At 31.2% G+C, this 27,461-nt stretch overlaps 2 protein-coding genes, 1 non-coding gene and 1 pseudogene across 3 annotated transcripts; 3 read left to right on the forward strand and 1 right to left on the reverse strand.

The window, feature by feature from the left end:
• Positions 1-7,801: 7,801 nt before the first annotated feature.
• LOC101243790 (BAG family molecular chaperone regulator 4) lies at positions 7,802-11,312 on the forward strand. The gene is made up of 4 exons (XM_004240364.5): positions 7,802-8,211; positions 9,413-9,654; positions 9,965-10,111; positions 10,943-11,312. The coding sequence occupies exons 1-4, from the start codon at positions 7,956-7,958 to the stop codon at positions 11,132-11,134; spliced, it is 837 nt and encodes a 278-aa protein (XP_004240412.1). The 5' UTR covers positions 7,802-7,955; the 3' UTR covers positions 11,135-11,312.
• An 866-nt stretch (positions 11,313-12,178) lies between these two features.
• TRNAE-CUC (transfer RNA glutamic acid (anticodon CUC)) lies at positions 12,179-12,251 on the forward strand. The gene has a single exon. It is a non-coding gene; the product is annotated as a tRNA-Glu (tRNA).
• Positions 12,252-14,548: 2,297 nt separating this feature from the next.
• On the forward strand, positions 14,549-19,994 carry LOC101244083 (LRR repeats and ubiquitin-like domain-containing protein). The gene is made up of 10 exons (NM_001324523.1): positions 14,549-14,791; positions 14,905-14,999; positions 15,380-15,541; positions 16,715-16,825; positions 16,919-17,019; positions 18,094-18,231; positions 18,434-18,482; positions 18,645-18,710; positions 19,427-19,546; positions 19,630-19,994. The coding sequence occupies exons 1-10, from the start codon at positions 14,617-14,619 to the stop codon at positions 19,738-19,740; spliced, it is 1,128 nt and encodes a 375-aa protein (NP_001311452.1). The 5' UTR covers positions 14,549-14,616; the 3' UTR covers positions 19,741-19,994.
• A 1,020-nt stretch (positions 19,995-21,014) lies between these two features.
• On the reverse strand, positions 21,015-25,804 carry LOC101244588 (putative pentatricopeptide repeat-containing protein At1g12700, mitochondrial; annotated as a pseudogene).
• Positions 25,805-27,461: the final 1,657 nt, after the last annotated feature.

Genomic DNA, 27,461 nt, shown 5'->3' on the forward strand with positions numbered 1-27,461 from the left:
AGTACTCTTAATTTGAGTAAAAAATATCCACACCCTACTCTTCTGTGATTTGTCAAATTAATCTGATAAAGATGGTTTATCCCAACTAAATTAACTCTGTTTAGCTCCAATGAGTGTACATATATTCATTAATTTTATTCATATATATGTATATTTATTTAATAAATTGATAAAAATTAGAATATATTAAATCTTACACTAATGAAAAGTATAGTATCATTACGTTACTGATAAAAACTAGAGGAAACCACCTTCTCAATGTAGGTGGTGTTTCATTATTACCTAATTCTATTTCTATCATCATCATTATCACTATATCATAATCTTTTTGTATTTGTACATAATATTCCTAATATTATCAGGTGACATTTTTAAATCATGTTTTTTTAAAAAGGCATATGATTTTATTGAATCGGTTTGAGAACTAAGCTCCTGATTTTCTTGTCAAATGCACATTAATTGAAACTCATTATATTTAATCAGATGTGTATTCACGTTCATACGTTTAAATATTACAATGTATATTTGATTTTTCATGTGTATTTTCAGATTTATGACATCTTAGAGATGTGAAATATTTTCATATTTTTTCTGTTCGATTGGTCAAAAATTAATAAAATATTTTATTTGGAAAAAATAAGTTCATTGAAAAAATGAAAAAAATATCTAAAATCATATATTAAACATAGAAAAGACAAGTCGCATTTCTCGTGCTCAACCCCGAGCCCAATCCCACTACCCACACCCACCCTTGGCTACCCGGCCCGACCCCGAACCCCTACCTCCACCACCCCTACCCCGACCCCTAAACCCCAAATCCCACCCCTCCACCCCCTAAAAAACACCCCATCCCCATCCCCAAAAAAACACCCCATCCCCATCCCCAGAGCCACCACCACATCCCATACTGATAATACTTTTTTTTTTGGATATACACACAAATAAAGTATATTTGCATATGGAATAGAAGAAAATTAATAATTAAGAAATTACTAATTATTTTTCTAAGAAGGAGTGGGTATAACGTTTCATCAATATGTGCATCATTTACTATATGTACATACGAAGTATTTTAATCTTTTATATATATTGAGCGATAAATCCCCTACCACCTCTCTAGCTCTGAAAAGGCGATCGACGTATTAAAGATTTAAAATCTAACAACAAAAGCTTGATGTGCTAATAGTTATAGAGATCCATAAATATTTAATTCGTATTAACTTTAGATCATTATAAAAATCATAATATGTCCTTTAAATTTTAAAAGTATCCCCAATATTATATATATACTTTTAAAATAATAACTTTTAATTACTTGCATATATCAAACACAAAAGAAATAAAAAATGATTAAGAATTTCTTTGTACATAACACACCTATAAAGTTAAATTCTTTCATAGTGATTGTTCTTTATATCTAGTCCATGCTAAGATAGTCAACAAGAAAAATGTTTATAGGCCTTGACCCAATCTAAGGAACCTTTTGAATAAATCTTCCACTTTTAACCCAATATAGACTTAGCCTATGGATTTGGTGAGGGGTTCACAAGCCATATCTAGTAGATACTAGATTGAGCTTTACTTAAAACATGCAAGAAAAGGTGGAACATATATATAGTCACCCCAAAAATAAGGGCTAAATAAGTAGTGGTTTATATATAGAAATCCAACCTATCTGAATTGTGATAGGATGATTATGATTCCTCTGTTTTTAACTAAAATTCAAGCCACATGAGTGATTCTGATAGAATGATTATGATTTATTTGTTTTAAACTAAAATCCAAACTACATGAGTGATTAATTTTTTTTGATCTGAAATAAATTTACAACACTCGAATTATAATTTAGTCAAATTTTAATATAAAAATATTTCATAGTGTAAACTTAATTAATAGCATATCTGTCTTCGAATTTTTAACTAAACTAAGTCATTATATAAAATAATTTACCAAAGTAATACATTTTTCTAAAATTTTACAAAACTAGTATAAACATATTTCACGGTAACGTTTTAGGGTATATTTCTTTTTTAGAAACTAACAGCATTAGGTTGATATACGTTACTGTAAGTAACGTTTTACTTTTAAAACGTTATTTTCAGTAACGTTTTACCCAGTAAAACGTTACTGTAAGTAACGTATATCAATCTGACGCCATCAACTTTTAAAAAGTAAAATATATCCTAAAACGTTACTGTGGAATACGTTTATACTAATTTTGTAAAATTTTAGGAAAACATATTATTTTGATGAATAACTTTATATAATGATTTAATTTGATTAAAACCTCTTTACTCTGTGTCTTCTCTATACCACATATTCACGTGAGATCTATGAAGCTAATAATAAGTTATGCTACACTCCCAACTCTTTAGATCATTGGATGTATCTATATTAAACCTACTATAACCCAACAAACATATTTATTGATATGGATGTAATTGAATCTTAGTATGCTTTGGATATGAATTGGTTGGAATTTGTAAAAAAAAATAAAAATATTTGGATATAAAACTTAAAAGACAGTTTCTCAAATTTCAAATTCTATATTTCAAGTTATGTGTTGTTACAAGGCAAAGGAACAAACTTGTCAAGTCTTGCAATACACTCATTTCTATTAGTCCGTTATAACAATTAGATCATACTTTAATTTAACTTGAAACTGTCGCAAGATTCTATACAACTCACTTTAATAGCAATAACTATCGATGTAATGTAAATATATAATCGCTATACTTGAAAATTCATTTTTATTTTTGTTGCATCTTCAAACTTACAAACAAGTAAATTAATAAAAGAAGAGTTCTTGGGATACATGTGATATATTGGGATCTTCTATTGGCACTAAAATAAATAATTAAATAGTACAAAATAAACTATATAGTATAAATATTGGATCCAATAATATAATCATTCCCACAGTAAACTGCCGTTCCCTTCACGAGACCTTTATTTCTGGCCCCCTTTTTACTGTTCTTTCAACTCTTTCTCATGCATCTATTTCTAAGTTCCTTGAACCAAGGGATTCTCCTTTGACCCTGTGAATGAAATGAATAATTTTAAGTTTAGTTTTTTTAATTTATGTGTCTTAGTTTATTAGATATAAAAAAAAAGATTTAAAAAATAATAAAGATTTTTCAAGTTTATGTTTTAAAAGAAAGATATGTTCTATTAATTATTAGTTGTATCAAAATATTTTATAAATCTTCTGAGTTTTGATCTTAAAATAAAACACCTAAATATGATGAAAATAGAGAATTACTATTTCCTTCGTCTTATTTTATGTGACACAATTTCCTTTTGGTCAGTACCAAAAAGAATGTCATATTTTTTTATATGGTAAGTATTTAAAAGTACAATTCTTCTTTTACCTTTATTGGTCCCACTTAATTTTAAAAACAGTACTCTAATGCATTTATGAGGAGAGAGAAAAGTGAGTCTACTTTTGAACGACAATTTAATAAACATTTGATAGTCTTCATTAATATCTTAAATTTCGTCTCCGATTAAATGTTGCCACATAAAATGGGACGGAGGGAGTACTAAATATAAAAAAGAGATGTTCTTTAATTTAGAAACCGGTTTTTAAAAAGTAAATATATGTTGGATGTGTTTGGTCTAAGGTAAATACTTTTTAGAAAAATAAGTGAATCGTTTCTTACTTATTTACTTATGTTCAATATGTAAAAAATTTTTTTATCTTAAATGCATTTATATATAATTAAGCAAATACATACTATGGACGACGACAATGATGATAGAGGCTAAGAGGTGTGAAATGATACTTATAGAACTTGTAAAATGATACTTATAGAACTTGTTTTTTCTTACTTCCATTAGGAACGTTATTTACCTCGTTTTTCAAGAACTTGTTTTCCTAAAGAAATATTTAAAAAAAAATTATCTCGCTTCAGAGCAAACACACCTATTAAACGTAATCTTAATTTAAACAACAAAACAAAAATATATTTTTACATTCTTAAACTTTATGTTTGATTAAATTAGGATACATAAAACAAACCATACAAAATATTATTAAATCCACATGTTTTTTATTCATAAATCTTTACCATATTCTAGCATCTCTCTATTTTTTCAATCTTATACATATTAAAACCCCTCTTTGGTTTCACTTTTCTCATCACCCCATCTCACTTAACTCAACCAAAATGTTCACTTCTTCTTCTCTTCCATTTCCACAAATTACTTTCAACTCACTAAAGAACATCATCCATAATATCTTATCTTATAATAGCAACATTATGCTAGCAGCAATAATATCACTTCTTTTAGTAATTCTCTTTATTTTACTTCTACATATTTATGCCAAATGGTTCTTGGTTCAAACTCGACGAAGGAGTACTCGAAATTCACTCTCTTCCCCTTTTCATAATTTTCATTCCTTTAATATTGTTGATAATACTAGCTTTGCTAGTAATTTTCCAACGAAGGGTCTCGAACGATCGATGATTTCTTCGATTCCTTTGTTTATATACAAAGAAGAAAGTAATGAGGAGTTGGAATGTATGATTTGTTTGAGTTTATTAGAAGATGAAGATGTTTGTAGAAAATTACCTAAGTGTAGCCATGCATTTCATGTGGAGTGTATTGATATGTGGTTGCATTCACATTCTACATGTCCGATTTGTCGATCCCCTATGGTGACTGATAAAGGCGAATTCAAGATTTAGGATAAAAATCGAATCAAAATGAGTTTGATCTTGTTATATACTGTATGCATACGAAAAAAACTTCAAATTATTTTTTTACTAAATATATCTTAATTTTGTTCTTCATTATATATACTTTGGTCTTTCATATTCTTATTATTAGCATTTAGCAAATTGTCTCGTATATATTTGTCAGTCTTTAACGATTCCAATATTATCGTACATCGATCTTGAGTTAGGTGATTTTACATTTCAAATTATTTTGTGTCATACAGGGAGTATACTAGCTTGTGGATTCAACTATACTATATAATTTTTTTTTGTAATCGAACTCATTATTATTATTTGATAAAAAGAAAAGAATGTTACAAAATTTTTTGGGTGTATATTTTTTAATATAAAAAAAGATTTTAAATAGAAAAGGAGAAATTATAAAAATACACACACTTTGTTTTATTTATTTCCATTATTCCCTATTACTTTTAAAATCTGCAAAATCTCTTATTTCTTCAATGTATGCGAGTTGCATATTGATGTATCTGAGTCAGTATTTAATGTATCAGAGCAAATTGTTAATGTATTCAAGCTACATATTATGTATCTGATCTAGTTTTTAATGTATCCAAGACAATATTTAATGTATCCGAGCTACATATTAATGTATCCAAACTTCAATTATTGTATTTAGACTTTTTAATTTTTAAGGGATTAATATAATTAAAAACTTATTCGGGATAGATTGTAATTTCATATTAAAAGTATGAGATTTATGTAATTTACCCAAAAAAGCTGTAGAATTAATAATAAATTTACAAGGACGACTATTGTTGTATATATAGCAGATTAAGAGCCCGTTTAGATCAACAAAAAAAATAACTTTTATATTAAAAAAAATAGGCGACGTCCTACTTTTAGTTTTTAACTTTTTTTTTTTAAAAAAAAAAACATTTTTAACTTGTTTAAGGTAGTTTTAACTTTGTCAAACAGTCTCAAATATAAAAATGACTTAAAAGCATATTTGACCAACTTTTCACCTCTGAACAATAAAATTCATGTCTAATTATTTTTTTCTGGTAATAAATTAACAACATATTATTCAAAAAATTTACTACCTTCAAGTAATTTATTAGCAAAATTATTTTATTAGTTTTCGAAACTAGTAAAATTATCCACACTTCGGGCGAGAATTTAATATCATGAAATTTATAAAATACTACTTTAACCTATTAGACATTAAAACAAAAACACTATATTATCTTACCTACAAGATTAAGTACTAGCAAAAAATAATTATGTAAAAGAAAAGGGAAAATTATTACACCTAATAATTTATTCTTAATAACATAAGCATAAAATATAAATTAATGATTGTAAAAATACACACCAGGATCAGTAACATAAGCAATAGTGTCAGTGAGTCACTCAACAGGAGCAAAGTGTACAAATATTTAATTGTGAAGAGGAAGAGGAGGAGGAAAAGAAGAGGAGGTTCAGAACTTTTTTTGTGTTAAAATCAGAAGAAATTCCTCTATTTAGAGATAACAAAGGTTAGTGCAAACAGATGTTTATTGTGCCTTATCAAAATGTTATAACTATTATGGAAAAGTTACAACCCTTCGAAAAAATCATTACTTTTCATTAAAGTCGTAATTTTTCATAAAAGTCACAACTATTCATTAAAGTCATAACTTTTCATAAAAATCGCAACTTTTTATGAAAGGAACGACTAATTTTGTAAATAAATAAACTAAAATAGAATTTTAATTTGTGATGACACCACATAGACGAAGCTAAATGTTCTATTTTATATATGTGTGTGTGAGAGAGAGAGAGAGAGAGAGATTCAGACCAAACGAAATATCTTTGTGTTGGCCAAAGGGTATTTTGCAGTGACCATACACAGTGACGTAGCCACATAGTGTCAAGGGTTTCCAAATTGGACGCCCTTCGTCGGGAAAAAAATATATACAAGTAAAATGATATATAGAATAATTAAATAACTTATTTTGGACACTCTTAACATAATAAATTATTATTTCTAAACGTTTTTTAAGAAATTTCTGACCCCTCCACTAACCATACATCTTTGAGTTCAATAAATAAAATATTGTCTAAATATTATTTTTGAAAAGAAAAAAAAAACAAGGAAACTTTCCAAGGATTTTTCAATAAGAGGAACTTTTCTTTTCCCAAAGCTCTAGTTTCAATTAAGAAATTTCAAACCATTTATTGTATTATTCAAAAATTTAAAATTCAAAATTCATAATTCATAAGCATAATTTTAATATCAAGATTATTTTTAAAATACAAGATCATAAAGTGACCAATAGGGCCTATTTCTACCTCATTGACCCTCCCTTAGCTAATTATAAAGGGCCTACATACTTTAATATGTGTTGCGTGGCAAAATTTGAGAGGCACCCCTAAAAATTCACTAATTTAATCAAGAATAGTATCTACATTATTTGTTTTATGTTTTCCCCCCCTCCTTTATTGATATTCATAGTGAGATTCCGATTAGTTCGCAAAGCTTATTTCAACAAGAAAATACTTATTTTTTTTAAAAAAAAATTTATATTCAGTGCTTGAATTTAAAATTTTTAATTAAGAATATAAAAATCTTATCTATCTGATCATAATCTTTTTTGTTGCTTAAAGTTTCTTTTAAACAAACAAAAAAAAAAGATGCATTAATTAATGCATAAATAAATACGTATAACTTGATCTCAACTAATAACTAAACAATCTAATCGTGAGTACACACTTAGACATTTCTACCCATGATCTCGCTCTTTATCAGTTGAATATTTCAGCTAACAAAATAATCATCTATGTATAGGTGAATACACTGAACACCAACTCTCGAAGAAAGGGATAAGCACAAAAACATCTATGAACTCAAATAACCTTGTGGCATACCTCCATATTTTATGTGTGCGTCAATAAAGAGTGTCTACTAGATATATTGAAGATAAATCGAAATATTTAATTATTAATTGAGATCAAATAAAATATCTAAGATATGCACTTTTATTATTGTATTGCTTACTTATATGGAGGCTAAATTTGAGTATATGTTTATTTATTCCATGTTAACACAGTAAGTTGACAAGTCACCTTCTAGTAGTCCCAATCAAAGTGAGTACAAAGGCCTTTTTTTCATTTTTCTAGTCTCATTCATTTATGGTCTTCACTCAATTCACCACCAAACTTTAATTTCTCAATCAATTTCTCACCTTTTTAATATTTTCCCATTTTACTTTTTTCTTTTTTTGGGGGAAAAAAATGAGGAAAAAATCATCAACTTCTTCAAAAAGTAAGAATGAGGTAATTAAAGATGAGAATTATAAATACACTGAGTTTGAAGAGGAAAAAAAGAGTTGTATTATTGATTGGGAAGTTAGGCCTGGAGGCTTATTAGTTCAAAAAAGAGTTGGAATTTCTGCTGAGGAAAATTCTGTTGCTGGTCCTATGATCAAGATCAAAGTCTCTTATGATTCTTGTTACCATGATGTTGTTGTTCCTGCTGAATCAACATTTGGTAAACCACTAAATTTTTGCACTTTTGATGTTGTTGATCATAGTTAAAGAGAGACAGCTTTGACGTAACTGGTAAAGTTATTGTAATGTTATTAAGCAGGTTATGAATTTCGAGCTGTGAATATAGTCTCTTGTAGAAATGTAAGGTAAGACTGGATTAGACCCTTGTGGACTGTGTTCTGGTCCTTTCTCTGACTCCGTGCATAGTAGAAGCTTATTGCACTAGATTGCTTTTCTTTTTAATCATAGGTTGGAGCAACATTAAAATTGTCTGTTATGCCGTTTAGATTACGAATTCGAATTATAGAATTAGCGATGACGTTTGTGTCAGGATGAACTACCTACGATACTACATGACACACCCTTGAGTGTGTTTCTTTTCTGAATCCTACATAAATACGGATCAAAATATTTTATGCATCAAACTGCTGTTTTATAACTAAGAGAACCACTCATGTGAATTTGCTCCGGGTTTCAACTATGGATAAAGGAGTGTTATCTTAGTTCAATGGCTAGTATAAAACTAGTTAATTTATGATGGCTATTCATATTTATTTTTTTTGGCATAATATATAAATATGACCCTTTAATTTAATTTCATTGTATAACTATGCGCTTCAATTTTAAGTGTCCATAAATAGACAGTTAAACCTGTATAAAATTAAACAAGTAGATGCACATGTCCTACATGGCATAATACACATGATGTCACGTAGGACACAAAATTGTCATGTAGGGTGCCATGTAGGACAAATATATCTATTTGTTCAATTTTATACAAATTTAAGTGTCTACTTATGCACACCCAAAATTAAAAATCATATTTACCAATTAATGCCAAGTTAAGAATCATATTTATTTATTATGTTTTTTTTAAAAAAAATTAGATAGTAGACTCCCACAAAAGGACCAACAACCACCAACATAGTCATTTTAAGTAAAACACCAATTTCACTTGAGCATAGAAGACACATTTACAGCCATATCTATAAAAATTCTTATACTAACACACGCGAAAATAAATGATCTAGCCTCAATCTTTTCTAGTTATCTTTTAATTGACTTGACAGTTAATTTTATTATTTTTTTTTATTATTCGTATATAGAAGTTAAACTTAAAACAAACTTGTGACCCAATCAATTATTTTTTTCTCCTTAATTTGTGACCTATTTTTTTTTTTTTTTATGTTAATGAAATGAAGGGAACTTGAAGAAAATTCTTTGGGACACAACTGGTTTACATCCTAATGTTCAGAGATTATTGTTCCAAGGAAAAGAAAAGGATGAGAAGGAATGCTTACACATTTCTGGTGTAAAAGATATGTCAAAGGTGATCCTAATGGAAGATCCAGCCAGCAAAGAGTTGAAGAAAATTCAGGATACCTCTATCTCTTCTCAAGCCATCGCCCGCGTAAGAGTAGAGGTCGATAAGCTCTCACATAGGGTACGCAAAAAATATTTATTGATGGTCATTCAACTTTATAGTTTATTGTATCAAAGTCATAATATTTTTCACCACGTGGCAAATTGTGATTTTTTAAAGAAAATTACAAGTAATGCCACGTCATATTATGTAAGATGAGTTGTTGAAGGGTAGCTCTTTGTTTGGTGGAGAGCACTCTCTATTCTTTGTTTAATTCTGTCTTATCAAATAAGACTGACAATTTTATTTACTCATTTATTTTTCCTTAGGTTAAGACTTTTAAAAAAGATTTTCCGAGCTTGATTGTATAAGTTTATTGCTTTTATTGTAGGTTGTGTCCATAGAAGAAGCAGTGCAAAGAGGTACCAAAGTTGAGGACAAAGAGTTTGTTGTCTTAACAGAGTTGTTCATGATTCAACTTCTTACACTTGATGGCATTGAAGCAGAAGGAGAAGCAAGAACTCAAAGGAGAAAGGAGGTTAGTAGGGGGCATAACTCATAAAGTTAGTATTAATAAGCTAACGCTTGACCATAAATTTATAGTGACAAAATGGGAATAAAAAGAATAAGGATAACAACTCGATTCTATCAAATCAGTTGTTACATAAAATAAGACTTTTTCATGCTACCTAACAATGGATTTAACAATACTATACAATAAAATTTAATAAATAATTAAAATAAATATTGTTGTTAAAACTAATAACACAATATAATAGGTAACAACCATCGAAAGTAAATGACGCGTCAACTTTAGTTTCAAAGAAAAGTAAAATATAATGTGTTAGATTCAGAATTTAAACATTAAATGCTTTGAGTTGCAAAAGTGAATCCTGAAATGACACGTCTTTCCCTTTCTCTCTATATATGGCATATGGTGAATTTGTATAAACAATTTCGATATTTGAAGATGTGAACAAAAATAAACAAATTAATGTTATATATCAGTGAATATTATTTATGGAGTTATTTTTTCAAAACAATCAACTTTGCGAACTCATAGTTGGATCCGCCACTGGTAATGTCTCGAACCACAAGTTTTTCGTCTCCTGCTATCAGAGATAGATCTAGGCGGGGTTTTTGGATTCGAACGAACACAGTAATTTTTTTGTAGATTCTATATTTATATAAAAAAATTATATATATATATATATATATGTATATATATATATATATGTATATATATATATAAAATTTGTGAACCCCTAGAAAAATTGATTAAGAGCATGAAAATGCTTTTCACTTTTTTGTTTTAAAAGAAAGTTTAGAATCCCAAACTTTTAATCATGGCCCCACCTATGTATGACAGGTTCATCGCATTCAGAGTTTTGTTGATATGATTGACAATTTTAAAGCAAGAAACTCTAGCATTGTTAGCAATTGTATTGGTACTATTTCAATGGTGAATACCAAATGGGAGAAGTTTGATTCAGGAATTGGAAGCCTCAATGCACCAAATCAATCCCCAAAAGTCACACAGGAGTGGGAAGTTTTTGACTGATTGATTTTGAGTTTCTTGTGTTTGTTAGAAATAATATCAACTATGTATTGTCCTTTTTAAATCATTCTCATTGCTTGTGTATATTTTTTGGTGAACTTGTATGGTTAAGAAATGTACTCAACTTAATTAAAGGTTTAAATCATCTCGATATATGATATCTGTTTTGGGATTAAATAAATTCTTAATGGGGGGAAATTTAATGAAGAATCTCATTGAATTGGCTTTGTAAATTTAAGAAATGTTGAAAATTCTTAAATCTCTCTCAATTTAAGGATAGAAGATATTAGTTCAAATACGAATAAAACGAATAGCTTTGTAAGTAATTCTTTTAGAGGGAATCTAGAAACATTTTCAGCTATTTGGTTCTATGTTTCTATTTAGCATATATTATCATGAGGAGAGGATTTTGATTTCTTTGAGCTAAAATAATATGGTAATACAATCTAAACACTACATAGAATATACTCCACTTGTTTTTAATTTGTTTGATCATCTTTTTCTTAGTCTATATATTAAAAAGAATAATTCTTTATTGATTTTGTCCCCAAACTATTGTCAGTTTTAAAGACATCATTCTACTTGAGTAACTAAACTTAGATACATAATCGATTTGCCATATAATATAACAAGTAACCTCAAACTCTTATAGGTTCATGAGATTCTTAATAAAAAGCCGAGAGAAGTGTTGTAAACATTCCTAAACTTGGCCATCACTTAAGGGTGTATTTTACTCATGTTGCAAAATCGGAGTATATTTAAGTGCAATTATTCAAGTAAAAAGGTGTTTTAAAGATTGTTTGAAAATGAAAGTAATAACTAGCACCGAGTTTGTTTAAGACTGTATTCAAAATTTTTCTCTTCATTTTTTTTAAGTAACTCTTCAATTTTAACTTTTTATATGACATGTTTAAAAGATCATTTTGGTACATTTGATATATCTTTAGTTTAAGACCACAAAAATAAAAAATCTTCTTTATTTTGTTTGACTTCTTGTCAAGTTAAAATAATCAATCAAATAAAAATGGATTTAATTTTAAACAACTATTCGATGTAGTCTAGTTGGTTAGGATACTCGGCTCTCACCCGAGAGGCCCGGGTTCAAGTCCCGGCAACGGAATTATTTTTTTTATATATTTTCTTAAGTTTTTGGTACATGCCCCAAATAAATTTTCAGTTGAAAGTAAAAATCATCTATAACAAATGTACATAATATTATTAATTATTGATCTTTTTGTTTATTCTTTCTATTATGGTTATGTTATCGAAGTGAAAGATAAGTTATATAGAACACCTATAATATCAATTATGTTATTTGATTGTGAATATCGGAGTGTTACTCGTGAAAGTCTCAACATATCCATAAAAATTATAGAACAATTATAAAGTTAATTATGCATCTACGCTAATAACAAATAATCGATTATCAATAGCTACGATTTTAATAGATCTACGAAAATGAGTATTGTGGAGATATAGATATTAAAATGAATGTGCACTCAAAATAGATTAGATATAATCATAATTAATCACATTCACTAAAAAAATATAAATAGCATACATTCAGAGTAGAATATGAAAAAATGAGTTTGAAATAATTTAAGTACAATAAATATATTAAAAAGGGATAAGGTCTCAAAATATTTGATATTAATACAATTAGGTGTTAAAAAAGCTTCTAAATCCAGAGCTCCATCGACTCTTTAATACGTACACTTGCAATGTTTTTTTTTTCTCCAAACGAGTGGTAACATTATTCATGTCATGTTAATATAGTTAAGTTGTAATGCATAAATAAGTTAGCTTTCGATATTTAAATTTAGGCCGAAATCATAAACAAATATGAAAATTACGTGGATAAGCAAACTTATATTATTAAATTACTCATCATAGCTATAATTTATTATAATTACCACTCGCGACTAACATTATACATTAATTACGTAGGCTGACTTCAAGTTTGTATAATTAGTCATGTTTGTATATGTATAATTCGCCAGGATATACAAATAAATATGTATAATATACAATTTTTTTAGCTTATATACATATACAATTCACCTCTCTCACATTCTCTGCCCTCTCTCGCTCGCCTCTTTCCTCCCCCTCTCAATCTCGCTCGGCTCTCTCCTCCCTCTCCCAATCTCGCTGCCATTTATACAAATATATATGTATAATATACAGTTATATACAATTATATACAGATACAATTCGCTTCTCTCCCCTCTCTCGCTCACCTCTCTCCTCCCTCTCTCGATCTCGATCGCCTCTCTCCTCTCTCTTCCAGTCTCACTCGCCTCTCTCCCAACCTCTCTTGCCATATATACAATTACATATATATAATATACAATTATCTAACAAATATACACATACAATTTACCTTTCTCCTACTCTCCCCCCCCCCCCCCTCTCCTCTCTTATCTCTCTCCCAGTCTCGCTCGACTCTCTCTTCTATATAACATATAACTACAAATTGTAATTATCAAAATATAGCTACGGGGAGTAATTAATTATTTTTAAGTGGCTATATGTGAAAGTTTCCCTAAACAAATTTCTAAACTTGTTGGGTTTTTTCCTTCAAGTACCTCAATTACGTCATTTTCCTATTGAACTATTGAACCACCTATAATTTGTTTCTTTTAAACACTGTTGACTTATTTTTATTGGTTTTTCTATTGTAAATGTCTTCTATTGTGTTAGTATTGTAATGGTTTTGATTGAAGGAACAAAGACAAATTGTGTGTTAGTCTTATTTGTTTTCTAATGTGTTTAAATGACTTGAAGTAAAATACAATTATTCTTGAACAGTTTCATTATCAATTGGACTAATGAGTTCTGGAATAACATATATATCCCTCACAAAATCTGATTCCACATAAGTCAACGGTATTCAAAAGCAATAAATTATGGATGATTCAATGATTCAATAGGAAAATAACATAGTTGAGAACCCCAACAAATTTAGGAAACTATTTATCTATTTAACCTTAAATTTATATAAAGTTAACACACATAAATTTTGTGTGTGATAATGCATCTAAAATATTACTCCATTCGTTTTAAAAAGAATGACCTCTTTTTTTTTATAATAACTTTCCACGTGACATATTTAAGGCCACAAGATCAAAGAGCAATTTTGTACATTTGACCTAACTTTAATTTAAGACCACAAGATTTAAAAGTTTTTTTATATTTTTAAACTTTATGTCAAGTCACACCAGATCATTCTCTGTAAACATATTGAAGGTGAATTGCTTTATAAAGCATGTCTTTATTTGTTAAATTTAAATATCTATTTAGCTCATCAATTATATAAATATTAGTTAAGACCAAACTAAATTACATTTTTATTTATAATTTCTTAATATATTATAGTAAAAAAGAAATTTGCTGGTATTTACATTTCACGAAGGAATGATAAATAATTTCGTATCAATAGGAATGATTTTTGTTTGAATTCAGACATCGGCGGCGAGTAAAGAGAAATGGAGAAAGAGGGAAAAAGCGATGCCGGTAATCGTACTATCACAGTGAATGTTAGGTTCAGCGGTCGATCGATACCGGTGGAAATCTCCGACGAGTCCACTGTCAAACACCTCAAGTCTCTCCTTCAACCACTCACAAATGTCCTCTCTCGCGGCCAAAAACTCATCTTCAAAGGTATTTTTTCTTTCAATTCTAACCTGTCAGCATTATTTTGTATGCAATCGGAGCTCCAAAGAGCTGAATATCGGTGAATTTGATAGTTGACATAATTTTTTTTTCATAAATAGGGAAAGTTTTGGTGGATGAAGTGACATTGAAGTCATCGGAGGTCGGAAATGGTGCGAAGATCATGCTTATGGCTTCCCAGGGCTTACATCAAGGGGTAATTCTTTATTTTCATGTACATTATACTCTATTGAGCATAACTATTTGGGATTAAAACTTAGATGTGTTACTATACTTAAGTTTGTTTACGGCTTTGTACATAATTAGAAAATGGAGAGAACCTCTAGTATTGATAAGTTTCTCAGTTGTGTTAAAGGATAACATATTGATTACTAGAATGAATTGAGGCTACGCGGAGTAGAATGTATATATAGATATAGGAGACTACAACTGATTTGGATTGAGGCATAATCGATTGAGCTGTCCTTGTGACTTTCGAATTTTTGTAAAATTGAAAAACCAGAAATTCCACTGAATTTATCCTAGTTAGGCCCTGAACTTCTGCTTTGTTAAAGCTTATTTGTGTATATTGGATAGGATGGACCAATAAGAAAGGAAGCTTCCAACTTTCCCACAGCGAGGAGGATGCCTGAAGCTATGAGACCTAAAAGGGATGTTCCTCAAGTTCCTGTTGTGAAGAGCCAACTTGAACGGTGGAAGGCCACCGGGGTTGTTGCATTATCAGAATGCAATCTGAAGGTAAGACGAGAAGTAACTGACTTTGCTTTGTCCAATGATGTAGAACTTGTTCTTACCGTGAACAATCGCTATTGATGGGACAAGAGATACAATTGTTGAACTGGAACTCACTTTGATTCCAATCATATACATATTGGAGTTGACCTAAAAAATAAATTTGTTTACTCTTTTCCTTTTTCCTTCCAAATCATTTTTCTAATTTTATATCTAATTGGCTCGAGTAGGTGAGATAGCCAAGCTATTTCCTTCTCTTTCGTATGGCAAAACCACTAAAGAAAAGAATCCATCAATTTATAAAAGTGGACTGAGGGATTTGAACCTTTGATTGTTTTTCATTCTGGCTATAATATCAGTTTCAGTAATGGAGCTGTTAACAACTCATCCATCTGTACGGAGACTAATTTTGCAATATTACTCCAAATAGAACATGGACTTTGGAGTAGATCCCCAGTATCTCTAGAAAGATCTTAGGTGTGAGTTGTAACTCCACCAATTGTGCAGTCTAAACAAAAAACAAAATTCTATTTCCCCACGAATAAAACTGCCAAAAGAGAGGAGGAGTATTGCCGTATAGATCCAGTACATTTGGAATAAAACAAAATCCTCCCCTGACATGTTTTATTCCAATTAAAAACTTTGGCTAATTGATGGGCTGAACCTTCCTCATAGGCCATAGCTAGTGACAAGATGTTGTATCTCCATTTTGTTCATCTTTTGAACTTATTTATTGCATCACCAAAACCAAAATGACCACTCAAAGTTACCTCATTTGCAAGACTAAATTTAAATTTAAGACCCAAAAAGCTGCAGTCATGTAGAGAAAAGAAAAAAGAAAAAAAAATACTACTGTGCACTTCAAACTATTGAATGAATGTTGGGTTAGTCTGAGAGCACATTTAGCCTGCATTAATCAGATAAAATCCCTCTATATATCATTTGTGCATGTACATATTTTGTATCCTGTATGAGAGTATACTATGGTCAAATGGTAAATTTATCTTAGCCAAGTTGTAGGACCAAGTTTGATTCCTTCTATCGCCCAAGAGTTATTTATCTACTTGTGTTAAATCGTAAATAGCATTATGTACGTCCTAAAACTAAGTTCCCAGCCGATTCTTTTTTCCTTTTTCCTCCTCTTGAAGATTGCTCTCATTAAATATTTGAACTTGATAGGTCCTGCCTGATGAAGTGTTGAACTGCGGACCTTCCGCTAGAGTCCTTGATCTCAGCCACAACGCCATACAGCATCTTCCAGCCACAATTAATAGCTTGAGTTCTCTTCAGGTCAGTAGAGCTGACTTCTTTATATTTCTAAATTGCGATTTATTCACTTGTTTGAAGGCAGAAATTTATTTTGGTATTGTTTCTGCTTCCCAGAAATTGATACTCAATGGGAATGAAATTATGGATAATTCCTTAAGCTGGGAAGAGCTAGCTTCTCTAAAGAGTCTAATGGTTATTTCACTGAACCAAAACCAGTAAGTCCCCCTTCATCAGCATATTACTCTCCAAGCTGAATGAGATTCACCAATATATTGCATCGTCTCTATTTAATATAAGTACAAACGTATTCTTTTCTGCACTATTAAATGATGGCTACACCAACCATTTATGTACATTTGAGTGTGAGGGACAATAATTGCAATGTCATAGTTCTCATTTATTGTTTTCAAAAAATTAAAATATGCAAACTGAAGTATATCAATGAGTAATATAAGTTGTTGAATTTCTAGTATTCAAATGTTAAGTTGCATCATTGGAATGTTAGTCATACCAAGTTTTCCTTTGACATACAGCTTCAAACTAAATTGTAAAATTCACTCACAGTTTTCTTTCTGATATACTTGTATTCCTTGCACTTGTATTAGTATTTATTTATTAGAAGTTACTTTCAGAATAGTCAAATACTTATGAAAACATAAATTAAAAATTGTCAATTGTCATCGTCTCTCAAATGTTTGAATAGGTTGGCTTTTACATATCAGTTTATAGTTTATTTGAACTAGTGATTGGGTATTGGCATTTTCTATGTTAACTCAATTTGTTGTCACAGAAATATTATAAAGCTTTTAGTCGGCTCTTTAGTCACTCAGTTTTAACTTGTAAGTGCCAAATTGGTTATCAGACACCCCATTTGCTGAAGATAAAAACCGTTCAAATGTATAAGATTCACATATAACTTACGACAGTTGGACGATGGATATAAGCCCAAATACTGCTTTTGGCAGAGGGGAGAGACCAATTCTTCATGCTTGTAGTGTTTGGTGGCTCGTAAATTGTACCAAGACAAGTCTAATCATAAAACAACATTATTTATTGACTGATCCTCTCAAACATGCATGAAAACTGAAAATAAAGCTGTCTTATCTTTCATTCACAAAATTCATGGTATTACTTTTTTGGTCAGTGACATCCAGATGTCGTTTTGTGTTACAATTTTATTTTCTGATACACCTTACTCTGTTTACCAACCTCAATCATTTATCATATGCCATTATTTCGTATAAAGGTTTCTTGTATGACTGTATCAAGTGGTCTTCTTTGGTATGCAGCATAGCAACACTGCCTCCTGAGGTCGGCACTTTAACCAGTCTGAAACAACTTCATATTGCACATAACGAGTTAACAGGTCTCCCATCTGAGATAGGTCTGCTGACCAGCCTTGAGGTTCTGAAAGTTAACAACAACAGGTAATTATAAGTACTGTAACAAAAAAAGATATTTCAATGTATGGTTATAATGATATTTAGTGTTTTACATTATTGTTCCCTCTCCTCCTTTTCTGGAGGTCATGGATGTTTCGAAGTCTGTTGATTTTATTTTTATCTTTTATTTTTCTTTGAAGTGATAAGGACCTAAGTTAGGTTTGTAAGCTTAACATTTTAATTGCAGGATACACTCTATTCCGGAAAGTATAGGGGATTGTGTTTCTCTTATTGAGGTAAAAAAGGGCATATTTTCCTTTACCCACTTGTCATCTCTTCTCTTCATTAACTGGAATCATGAAATCCAAAATATAGGTTGAAACCTGCAACAAGTTCCAATTATTGTTTCCTGTGATGTTATTACCTATATACAGATAACGTGATTCTATATGGTGTAGGTTGATCTTTCATCTAATCTTTTGGTAGAGCTGCCAGAAACAATTAGCAAAATAAAGGACTTAAAGGTCTGTCTTCATCTATACATTTCTCGTTCTCTTTTGAGGTCATTCTTTAAAAATACCACTTCAGTTTACAGCTTTTTTTAAGCAATATAAAAAAAATCTTTTTTTTATTTTTATAAATACCGTATAGAAAAGAACTTGCAAACGTTTTACAAAATTAGCTATATGTTCTCAAGTACTGGTTGTTAGACTTTCGTAAAGAATGTAACATAGTTACTAAGATAGAGCATAGCCTGGATGGACATTTATGTATCAGCTCTGGAACGTTCAGCTATGACATTTTAAACCAAACTAGAGGATTTACTGCCATAATCTGCTGGACCGACACCATTTGTGTGGCTAAAAGCACAGCACATGATAGGTAAAATTTAATCATTGTTAAGTGAAAAACTTGGTTTTTTCAATTGGTGCTAGCAAGTATATACTGCACATTATAGGGGCATGTCACGAGTTTAAATGTTGCCACAGAAATACTCAAGTGGAGAAGGATAGATGGTAGTCCATTATCACATAGTTTTGAACTGTGTGCCAACCAACTCCCAGGGATCTCTCAGTTATCAAAAGGAGGAAAAAGTTATTTTCCTTGCAAGACACGACACAAATTTCTTTAGTCCACAATGTTTTCTGAAACATCTAGCATCATTTTGATGGCCTGTTTTACCTGACAGTATGCTTTTGCCCCAATTATTTGCATGGTTCATGTCCGATTACTGGTGCAGGCACTTTATCTTAGGAACAACGGGCTCAAATCCCTTCCTAGCAGCATTTTTAAACAGTGCTGTCAACTCTCTACACTAGATCTCCATGGAACTGAAATAACTATAGATGTTATCAGCCAGGTAGTAAATCATTTACTACTATAAAGTAATAACAGTAACATGCCCTATCTAGTCTGCCTCTTACGATTTTCGAACAATCACAGATTGAAGGATGGGAGAACTTTGATGAGAGAAGACGCTCGAAGCATCAGAAACAACTGGACTTCAGAGTGAGCAGCTCTGGCAAATTTGACGAAGGAGCTGATCAAAGCTGATAAGGTCTGATACAAATTGCTCGGTAACTCGGTCTTATATACATCCTGACATACATTTGCATAGTGATCCCTTGCAAACTTTACATAAGAATCTTGTAGTACCTGTTAAGATACATCAAGAAATTATAATGAGCATACTGCTCCTCTATGCACTCCCTAAAGATGATTACATTTTCTGAAGGCTTACTGTAAAGCTTTCCGCATCTGCTCACTGTTACATATATAGTTGAATGAAAATTCCCTTTTGAGGATACATATTACAAATTGTTGAACCCCTAAAGAAGTGAATTATTTGACTTGCCAGTTGAAAGTTACATACTCCCTCGTTGTATCTGTTACTCATAAATTATACATCGCGCCAAAAGTACTGGGTTCAGATAAAGTCAATACAAAAGAGCTACATCCGTCCTTGCCTCCGTCTCAATTTTTGTGGCACAATTGAAATTCGAGAGTCAAAATGAAGTTTTTCTTTTATTTGAATTTTTTTTTATGTATTCAGTGCTCCGTCTGTAAGCCATTGGATCAGTTTGTCTTATTAAAAGGTTGGCTAAATGCCAATAAAACTTTGTACGTACTATTCTCTTCAGCCTTAAAGAGGGATTTCTCATGGCGGGGAATCGAATTCTTATCGTAACGAATGGATTCGCTCACATAATGAGTCATGACCTAGGTCCAACATTCAACATCTCTCACGATAGATTATATTCAAATCACTATCAGGTTAACAACACACATAATTCATACAAATAAATAGTTTGCGACCTGCGAGCATATGATGATTTTTTTTTACCCACAATACCTCAAACATTTAATAATTAAAGTTTTAGTTGATATCAAAGTTCTAAATATCATAAAAATAGTAAATGACAATTTATCTATTATAGTCTTTTAATGAAGGGCAAATAATATAACATACGAGTCAATGCTCCTAAAATAAATGAAATTAAAATAAATAAAATTGAAAATATAATATAAGTTCGAAAATTCAAATAAAATATATAACATGATACTCTTATGTCAAATTTCAGTATAACATACATAACTATGATTTAAAAGAAAAAGGAAAACGTAAATTCATAATCTTAATCGATGATTCTACTTTAGTTTAAAAATTTGAATACTAGCAAAATTATACCCGTGAATTTTTTTAGATCATACGAAAATTTACATGAAATGACATAAAATAAAAGTTGAGAATGAGAAAGGAAATGAAATATAAAATTTAAAAAAGATATATTTTTAGAAACCTTAGAATAATAAAAATTAAAAAGTAATTAAAATAATAGAAGTAAAAAATAAATTAAAAAATAATCAGTACCATGTAGTTACCCATTATAATTACATCAAATTACCCACTAACCAAGAAATGACATGATCAACCAAACATGTCAGACAAGTAAATAATAGGAAATACAATTTAATCCAATCTAACTCCGCCTTACATGCAAGAACTTACACCCAATGATCTTAAAAACACGTGGTCTTGCTCCATGGACTAACCTTCTGAGCCAAAAGTCAAAACTCGTTAGAGCTTGAAGTTTTGCTCATGGGGCAAATGAGGTCGAACTTCAAATCCTGGCTCCACCGCTTGAGGAGAGCATGTTCAAATCCAACCAACTGAACATTGCTGCATGAAATTCAAACTTGGAGAAGAAACAAACATCAGATATGAGTCATCCCTACTCCAAGCAGTAAAACGAATAATCTTGTCATTCTATGATCTTAGTAAATCATGGAATCAAGTACTGAGGATTCAAACCGACTCAAAACTACAGATCTGTTATGAAGAAAAGCAGTAGCGTCTGTTTACAGTATAATGTGGCACAAACAAAAAGGTGAAGACCATATACAATTCGCCAGAAAGTTGTGGAGCAAATTCCCAAAGCACATTTAAATTTAACTGTGAGGTAGTAGAAAAATCCTAGTCGAGTAAGGCGGATGGATATGGAACAAGCCATTTCAAGGAGCAATTTCCCAGGATTTTCAGCTTTGCAACAGCAGAAGTGTATCTCTGCAGAGATAGATCATAACCTTTGGAAAGGTGTAGTAATTGTCAAAGGGAGGAATGAGCCAGGAAACTGATAGACTATGTTGCGAAGTCTTTAATAAGCTATACTTCACTAAAAAAAGGCTAGACGTTTGAGAAATGAAGCAAGAACTAACACCTCTCACCAATTGCATCATTTTCTTAGTTCAGTTGATGTGATGAGCTTGTTCTACCACCCACACAAACACATTTGACATCATTGTTAAAGAATCTCTTGCAATCAAACTACAGATTCTAACTACTAGAATAGCTTTTGGCAGGAAACACATTTCAATACTGCACTTTTCTTTTATATGAGAAGCCATCAAAGTTACCTCTTCTGTCATAAAGTTCCTAACTTCTGTTGCTTGGATAATCTTCCACTTCTATGACTTTCCTGACATAATCTGGTTCAAGAGAGTTAATGAGAGAGAGAGAATAGGAGAAAAAAGAAAGTACAAAGAGATTTGGTTGAAATAAATTACATATGACCGACTATTTGTGTCGGCATCTAGTAAATCACCTTGCAAAACTAGACAGTAGAAAATGGAGAATTAAAACTTTTATCTCCAATTTTCAAGTGAAGCTTTTGTATGATGTCCAGGACGATTCTCCCTTGTAATGTTTATCAAAAACCCAGTTGTAGTTGCATCAAATGAGAAACCCCTTCCAGCTATTTCCTTCATGAAAGATGCCATTTCACTAACTTCATTGCACCTGAGAAATCCTCGCACAACATCATTGTAAGTGACGTTGTTGGGAAAACAACTATTGTCTTCCATCTTCCTTTGAATATCTTTAGCTTCATCCAAAAACCCTTCAAGACTATTTTACTATGTCAACCTTTGAATATAATAAATACAATGTCTTGAAAAATGTGATAAGGAAATGACTATGATCAATGGTAAGGGTAAATTAGGAACTAAAGAGTTGTTTGGTGGTCATTAATCTTTTGTTTGGTTGCAAAGGGTGGGATAAAGTATCCCAGGATTGTAACAACCCATAAATTTTTGAGCTAAACTCGAACTATACTTTGTTGTTAGTAGGATTTCCTGAGGAATTTAAAATTTTTTTAAGTGTCAAAGTCAGTAGATGTATCATTGTAACATCCCGCCTTAGAAAGAAACTATTTTTGGAAAGACTAAATTTGGAAATTTTGGAAAGTTATCCCTCCATGGGGGTGGAATAATAATCCAAGGATAAATTAGGTAATCCAACCCAAATCTGAAAAATACTTATGATTTCCTATCCAAACTTAAGTCTACTACAAGAAAATAAGGTTGAGAAATAGACACCAAGCTGGATTTATCGATTATGGCGCAACAAATGGGTTGAATGGGCTGAGTTGAAATCCCATGGCAGAAGTGGTGGCATTCTAATACATCGGCGAAAAAAACAATGGACAGTCCGAGAAATTCATACGGGGAGTGCACCATTTCATGTTTGATGGAGAGTACAAGAGGAGTTCAGACGGGGTTTCACAGGTGTCTACGCACCTCACAACAATCCAGAAAGAGAGCTATTGTGGTATGAACTTGCAGCAGTAAGGGATTTATGGAATGAACTTGCAGAGGATTTTAATGTTTGCAGATACAAGGGTGAAAAAAACAACGGTAGTAGAAGATCCAGCGCAATAAACAACTTCAGTGAATTCATTCTTAATCTGGTATTATTGATTTACCTTTACTAAGGGGAAACTTCTCTTGGTTTATGGGTGAAGAGACTCTCTGCAAGCCTCCAGAATAGACAGATTTCTAATCTCCCCGGAGTGGAATGATACTTTCGACTTAATGAAGTTACCAGAAACAAGTATTACATTCAATACTTACGCATTTTAATATTTGAATACTTTCCTGAAATATCAATTATAGAAATAAAAATAATGAAATAAGGTAATGAGAAGTTGTTTTGCTTTCTACAGCAAATGTTAATCAATGTATTACATTAACTGCCAAAACTGTGATTTGTTTAAAAAGGAGGGAGAGGTTGGGTTATAACCCATTGTTTGACACAGTAAAAATATAGGAAATGGTTTACCTTTTCAATAAGCCTGCCTGCAAAGCCCAAGCAAAGTTCTAATTAGCTTTTCTGCTTCCACGACTGCATTAGAAAGCATTTCTTTTGCAGTGCTAAAAGGAAATTGTATCACAATGATAGTGTAGCCGAATAAATCAGGTCAAAGAATATTCACTTCATAATTTTTGAGTGAAGATCTAGTATCATGTCAAGGACGGACGGACTCTCCCTTAGAACTTCTAACAATAACTCCGTTGTAGTTGCATCAAATGAGAACCCCCTACCCGTCATTTCCTTCATAAAAGTTGTCATTTCAGTAATTTTGCTACACCTGAGAAATCCCCGCACAAGGGCATTGTAAGTGAAGAAGTTTGGCAAAATACCATTCTCCTCCATTTTTCTAAGCATATCATTAGCTTCATCTAACAACCCTTCAAGACAAAATCCATTAGTGATCTTATTGTATGTTCTCGCATTCGGAAGCAATCCAATTAAATAAAGCTTCTCAAAAATAGCACGAGCTTCATCGAGTTTACCAGTTTTGCACAATCCATTGATGACAACATTGTAAAATTCAATATCATTAATTTCTCTGTTTCCTTCCAACTTATTAAAGAGCGACAAAGCCTCTTCAACAAGTCCATTCTTAAAATAACCATTGATCACAATGCCATGAGTGTAAAAATCAGGTATGAACCCTGCAGATAGCATCTCAGCAAAGAATTTTCTCGCATGGACTATTCTTCCAACTTTAAAAGACCTTGCAAGATAGTATTGTAGGTAACGACATCAGGTTTTGATCCCTTTTGAGAAATTTCACAAAACAATTGCATAGCATCATCCACTTCCTTTGTCATACAGTATCCATTTATTAGTATGTTATAGCAAAAAATGTCAGGCTTAATGCCCTTATCAATCATGATATCGAAAATTCTCCTCGCTCTATCGACTTGACCACGCAAACAATATCCATCCATTATCACATTATATGTGATTATATTAGGATCTATACCTTTTCTAACCATGTGTTTCATTACTTCCTTGGCATCTTCAACTTTTCCTTCTTTGCACAGTCCATCTGTTAGTATGTTGAAGGTGTACACATCTGGATACATATTAAGGTTCACCATCTCCGAGAACAAAGTTTTAACCTTTTCCCACTGACCGAGCTTACACAAACCATCAATTATTGAATTATATGTGACTATGTCTGGAGGAATGTCTTTCTGCTTCATCTCGTTCAGAATTTTGATAGCAGCATCAAAGTTTCCATCTTTGCAAAGAGCATGTATAACAATGTTGTAGATATATATGTTGGGCTTGGTATTACCTTGTTCCATTAACCGGAGCAAACTTAAAGTCTTCTGAGTATGACCCCTTTTGCTTAGCCCATTCATTACAGTTGCATACGTGACTTGGTTAGGCTCACAAATCTTCTCTTTCACCAATTTTTTGAAGAACAATTCAACAGCATCTTTAACATTATTTTGAGCAAAGATTCCCCTTATTAGAATGGTAAAGGTGACAGCATTAAATGGAATTCCATTTTGCAAGTAAATGGGTAACACCGAGAATGCACAATCAACACGATACATCAGGCAATAACTATTAATCATGATATTTTAGATGAACCTATCAATTGGTATACCTAATTTCTGCATTTCTCGGAAAAGAGAAACAACATTTGAGTAATGCTTCCTATTTATCAAATTCTTCAATAATTTAGAGAAATCGACAACTGAAGGAAGAGGCTTCATTGTAACCATTTGATGGAAGAGATTCACAGCATCATCTAAATTGCTACTTTTTACACAAATTTTATCCTTAACTGAAATTGATTCTTTACTATAATGGAATGAAGAACAAGTTCTTACAGTAATTGCTGAATCAGCAAAGAAAGAGAGAAAGGGAATACCATTGCCACTTCGCAGAGAAATTCTCCTCATCTTCTTCGATGGCTGTATCTCTGGAGAAAATTAAGGGAAAGGTGTTTTTGGTGACAGATGGACCAAAAATGGTCAAATATTCTTAATTAAGTAAATATAGGACCAAATTAATATTTCTAAATTTTTTTAATCTTTTATAAAATATAAAAAAAGCATCACTTTTATAATTCTCTTCAAATCAAATTATTCTTTTTTAAAAAAAGAATCTTTACATCTTTTCTTTTTTCTTGGGGATTGTTTTTCTTTTACTTTAAAAATTCGGAAATCCGTCTATTTCTCCTTCATTATCTTCCTCTCCAGTCGTTATTTTCTCATCTTTCTGAACTGAAATCATGTTCGATTAAAAATGGATAAATTATTTTTAAAAATATTTTACAATTTTTGATGTTTTTTTTTCTTGGATTAATGAACAATGTAAAAATTGAATAATCAACTTAATGGTGTCTATCATTTATTATTTTTGAAAGAAAATCAACCAATCCAAAAAATCCTCATTTTGAGGAAATGTATATGTGTTGTTATCATTCAGTGAAAAGTTATTTTTTGTTGTTGTTATTGTTCTTTTTGTGGCCATTTTGATGATATGATTTTAGAAATTTAGTCTTGTTCAGTTGTCCAACATATATTTCATTTGTTGAAATATTTATCGTATGTTGCTATAATTTAGTGATATGTTGGTGCATATTCAAACAATCATCATATGTTGTGTTGCTTCATCTTCTAACATGAAATGCTCTTTTTGTCTTTGAGAAGAATGTGAGTAGCAACATTATTATTTTATTAATCGTGTTGAAAAACTCACTGATATTTTTAAGAAAATGTCTCATAATATTAATGTGCAAAGATCCAAGAAGATTCACAGCCTTTGAAGTGTAGGAGGTTGAAAAAATCTATTTTTCGAATACTTTCTATAATTAGTGAGAAGAAAGAAAAGGAGAAGAAGACAAAGGAGGAGAACGAGAAGAAGGGAAAGGAGGAGAAGGAGAAGGAGAAGGAGAAAGAGAAGAAGGCAAAGAAGGAGGAGAAGAAGGAGAAAAAGGCAAAACAGGAGAATGAGAAGGAGAAGAAGAAGAAGGCTAAGGAGATGGAGAAGCAGAAAGAGAAGGAGAAGGAGAAAGCGAAAGAGGAATAAAGAGAAGAAAGTCGAAGTCGTCAGTTGTGATGTGAAGCGACAATATCCATTTGAAGGTTTTAACATTGACGGCGAGGGTCCAAATGAACTAATGTCATCCTTCTCGCAACGGATAAATGAGGATCTTTACAAATATTATGCAAAAAAGTAAGTAAAGTAAAGTCGTTCAACTATTATTAGTATTTCTTCTTGTTGTCCACTAAATAATTATTTATAATGATAGAGGAAACAAGGACGATCACTACTTAGCCAATTGCTCAAAACTTGATTTTGTAGTTGCATTTTCAAGGAATAAGGACTGGTTCTATGTAATGTCTCAACCCAAAAAGTGTTGAAATGATGAGGTAAATCCATGCCAATATTATACAATTAAATTGATACACTTGTTTGATACATGTGTGCAGTATATGAATGTCATATTTTACTATTTGCATAAGAAGTCGAAGCAACAGATTCAGTCTAATTATCAATATATCACCACTAGTTGTTTTTTCAAAACATACATTGACAATGCTAGTGAATATGAGGATAAAATCGTTGGCACAATGAAAAGGTTTGATATACCTTGTGGATTGCCTTGACACTTGGAAGTTGATGTTTA

The sequence above is a fragment of the Solanum lycopersicum genome, chromosome 6, assembly GCF_036512215.1.
Source record: "Solanum lycopersicum chromosome 6, SLM_r2.1".
In the NCBI taxonomy this organism is placed as follows: domain Eukaryota; kingdom Viridiplantae; phylum Streptophyta; class Magnoliopsida; order Solanales; family Solanaceae; genus Solanum; species Solanum lycopersicum.

What these genes read in the sequence shown, in the direction of transcription:
- LOC101243790 (XM_004240364.5), top strand. Translation starts at nt 7,956, where the DNA reads ATGAGGAAAAAATCATCAACTTCTTCAAAAAGTAAGAATGAGGTAATT. An exon ending in TCGATAAGCTCTCACATAGG is followed by an intron (nt 9,655 to 9,964) that starts GTACGCAAAAAA and finishes CTTTTATTGTAG; the next exon opens with GTTGTGTCCATAGAAGAAGC. An exon ending in GAACTCAAAGGAGAAAGGAG is followed by an intron (nt 10,112 to 10,942) that starts GTTAGTAGGGGG and finishes TATGTATGACAG; the next exon opens with GTTCATCGCATTCAGAGTTT.
- LOC101244083 (NM_001324523.1), top strand. Translation starts at nt 14,617, where the DNA reads ATGGAGAAAGAGGGAAAAAGCGATGCCGGTAATCGTACTATCACAGTG. An exon ending in CCCAGGGCTTACATCAAGGG is followed by an intron (nt 15,000 to 15,379) that starts GTAATTCTTTAT and finishes TATATTGGATAG; the next exon opens with GATGGACCAATAAGAAAGGA. An exon ending in CTATAGATGTTATCAGCCAG is followed by an intron (nt 19,547 to 19,629) that starts GTAGTAAATCAT and finishes GAACAATCACAG; the next exon opens with ATTGAAGGATGGGAGAACTT.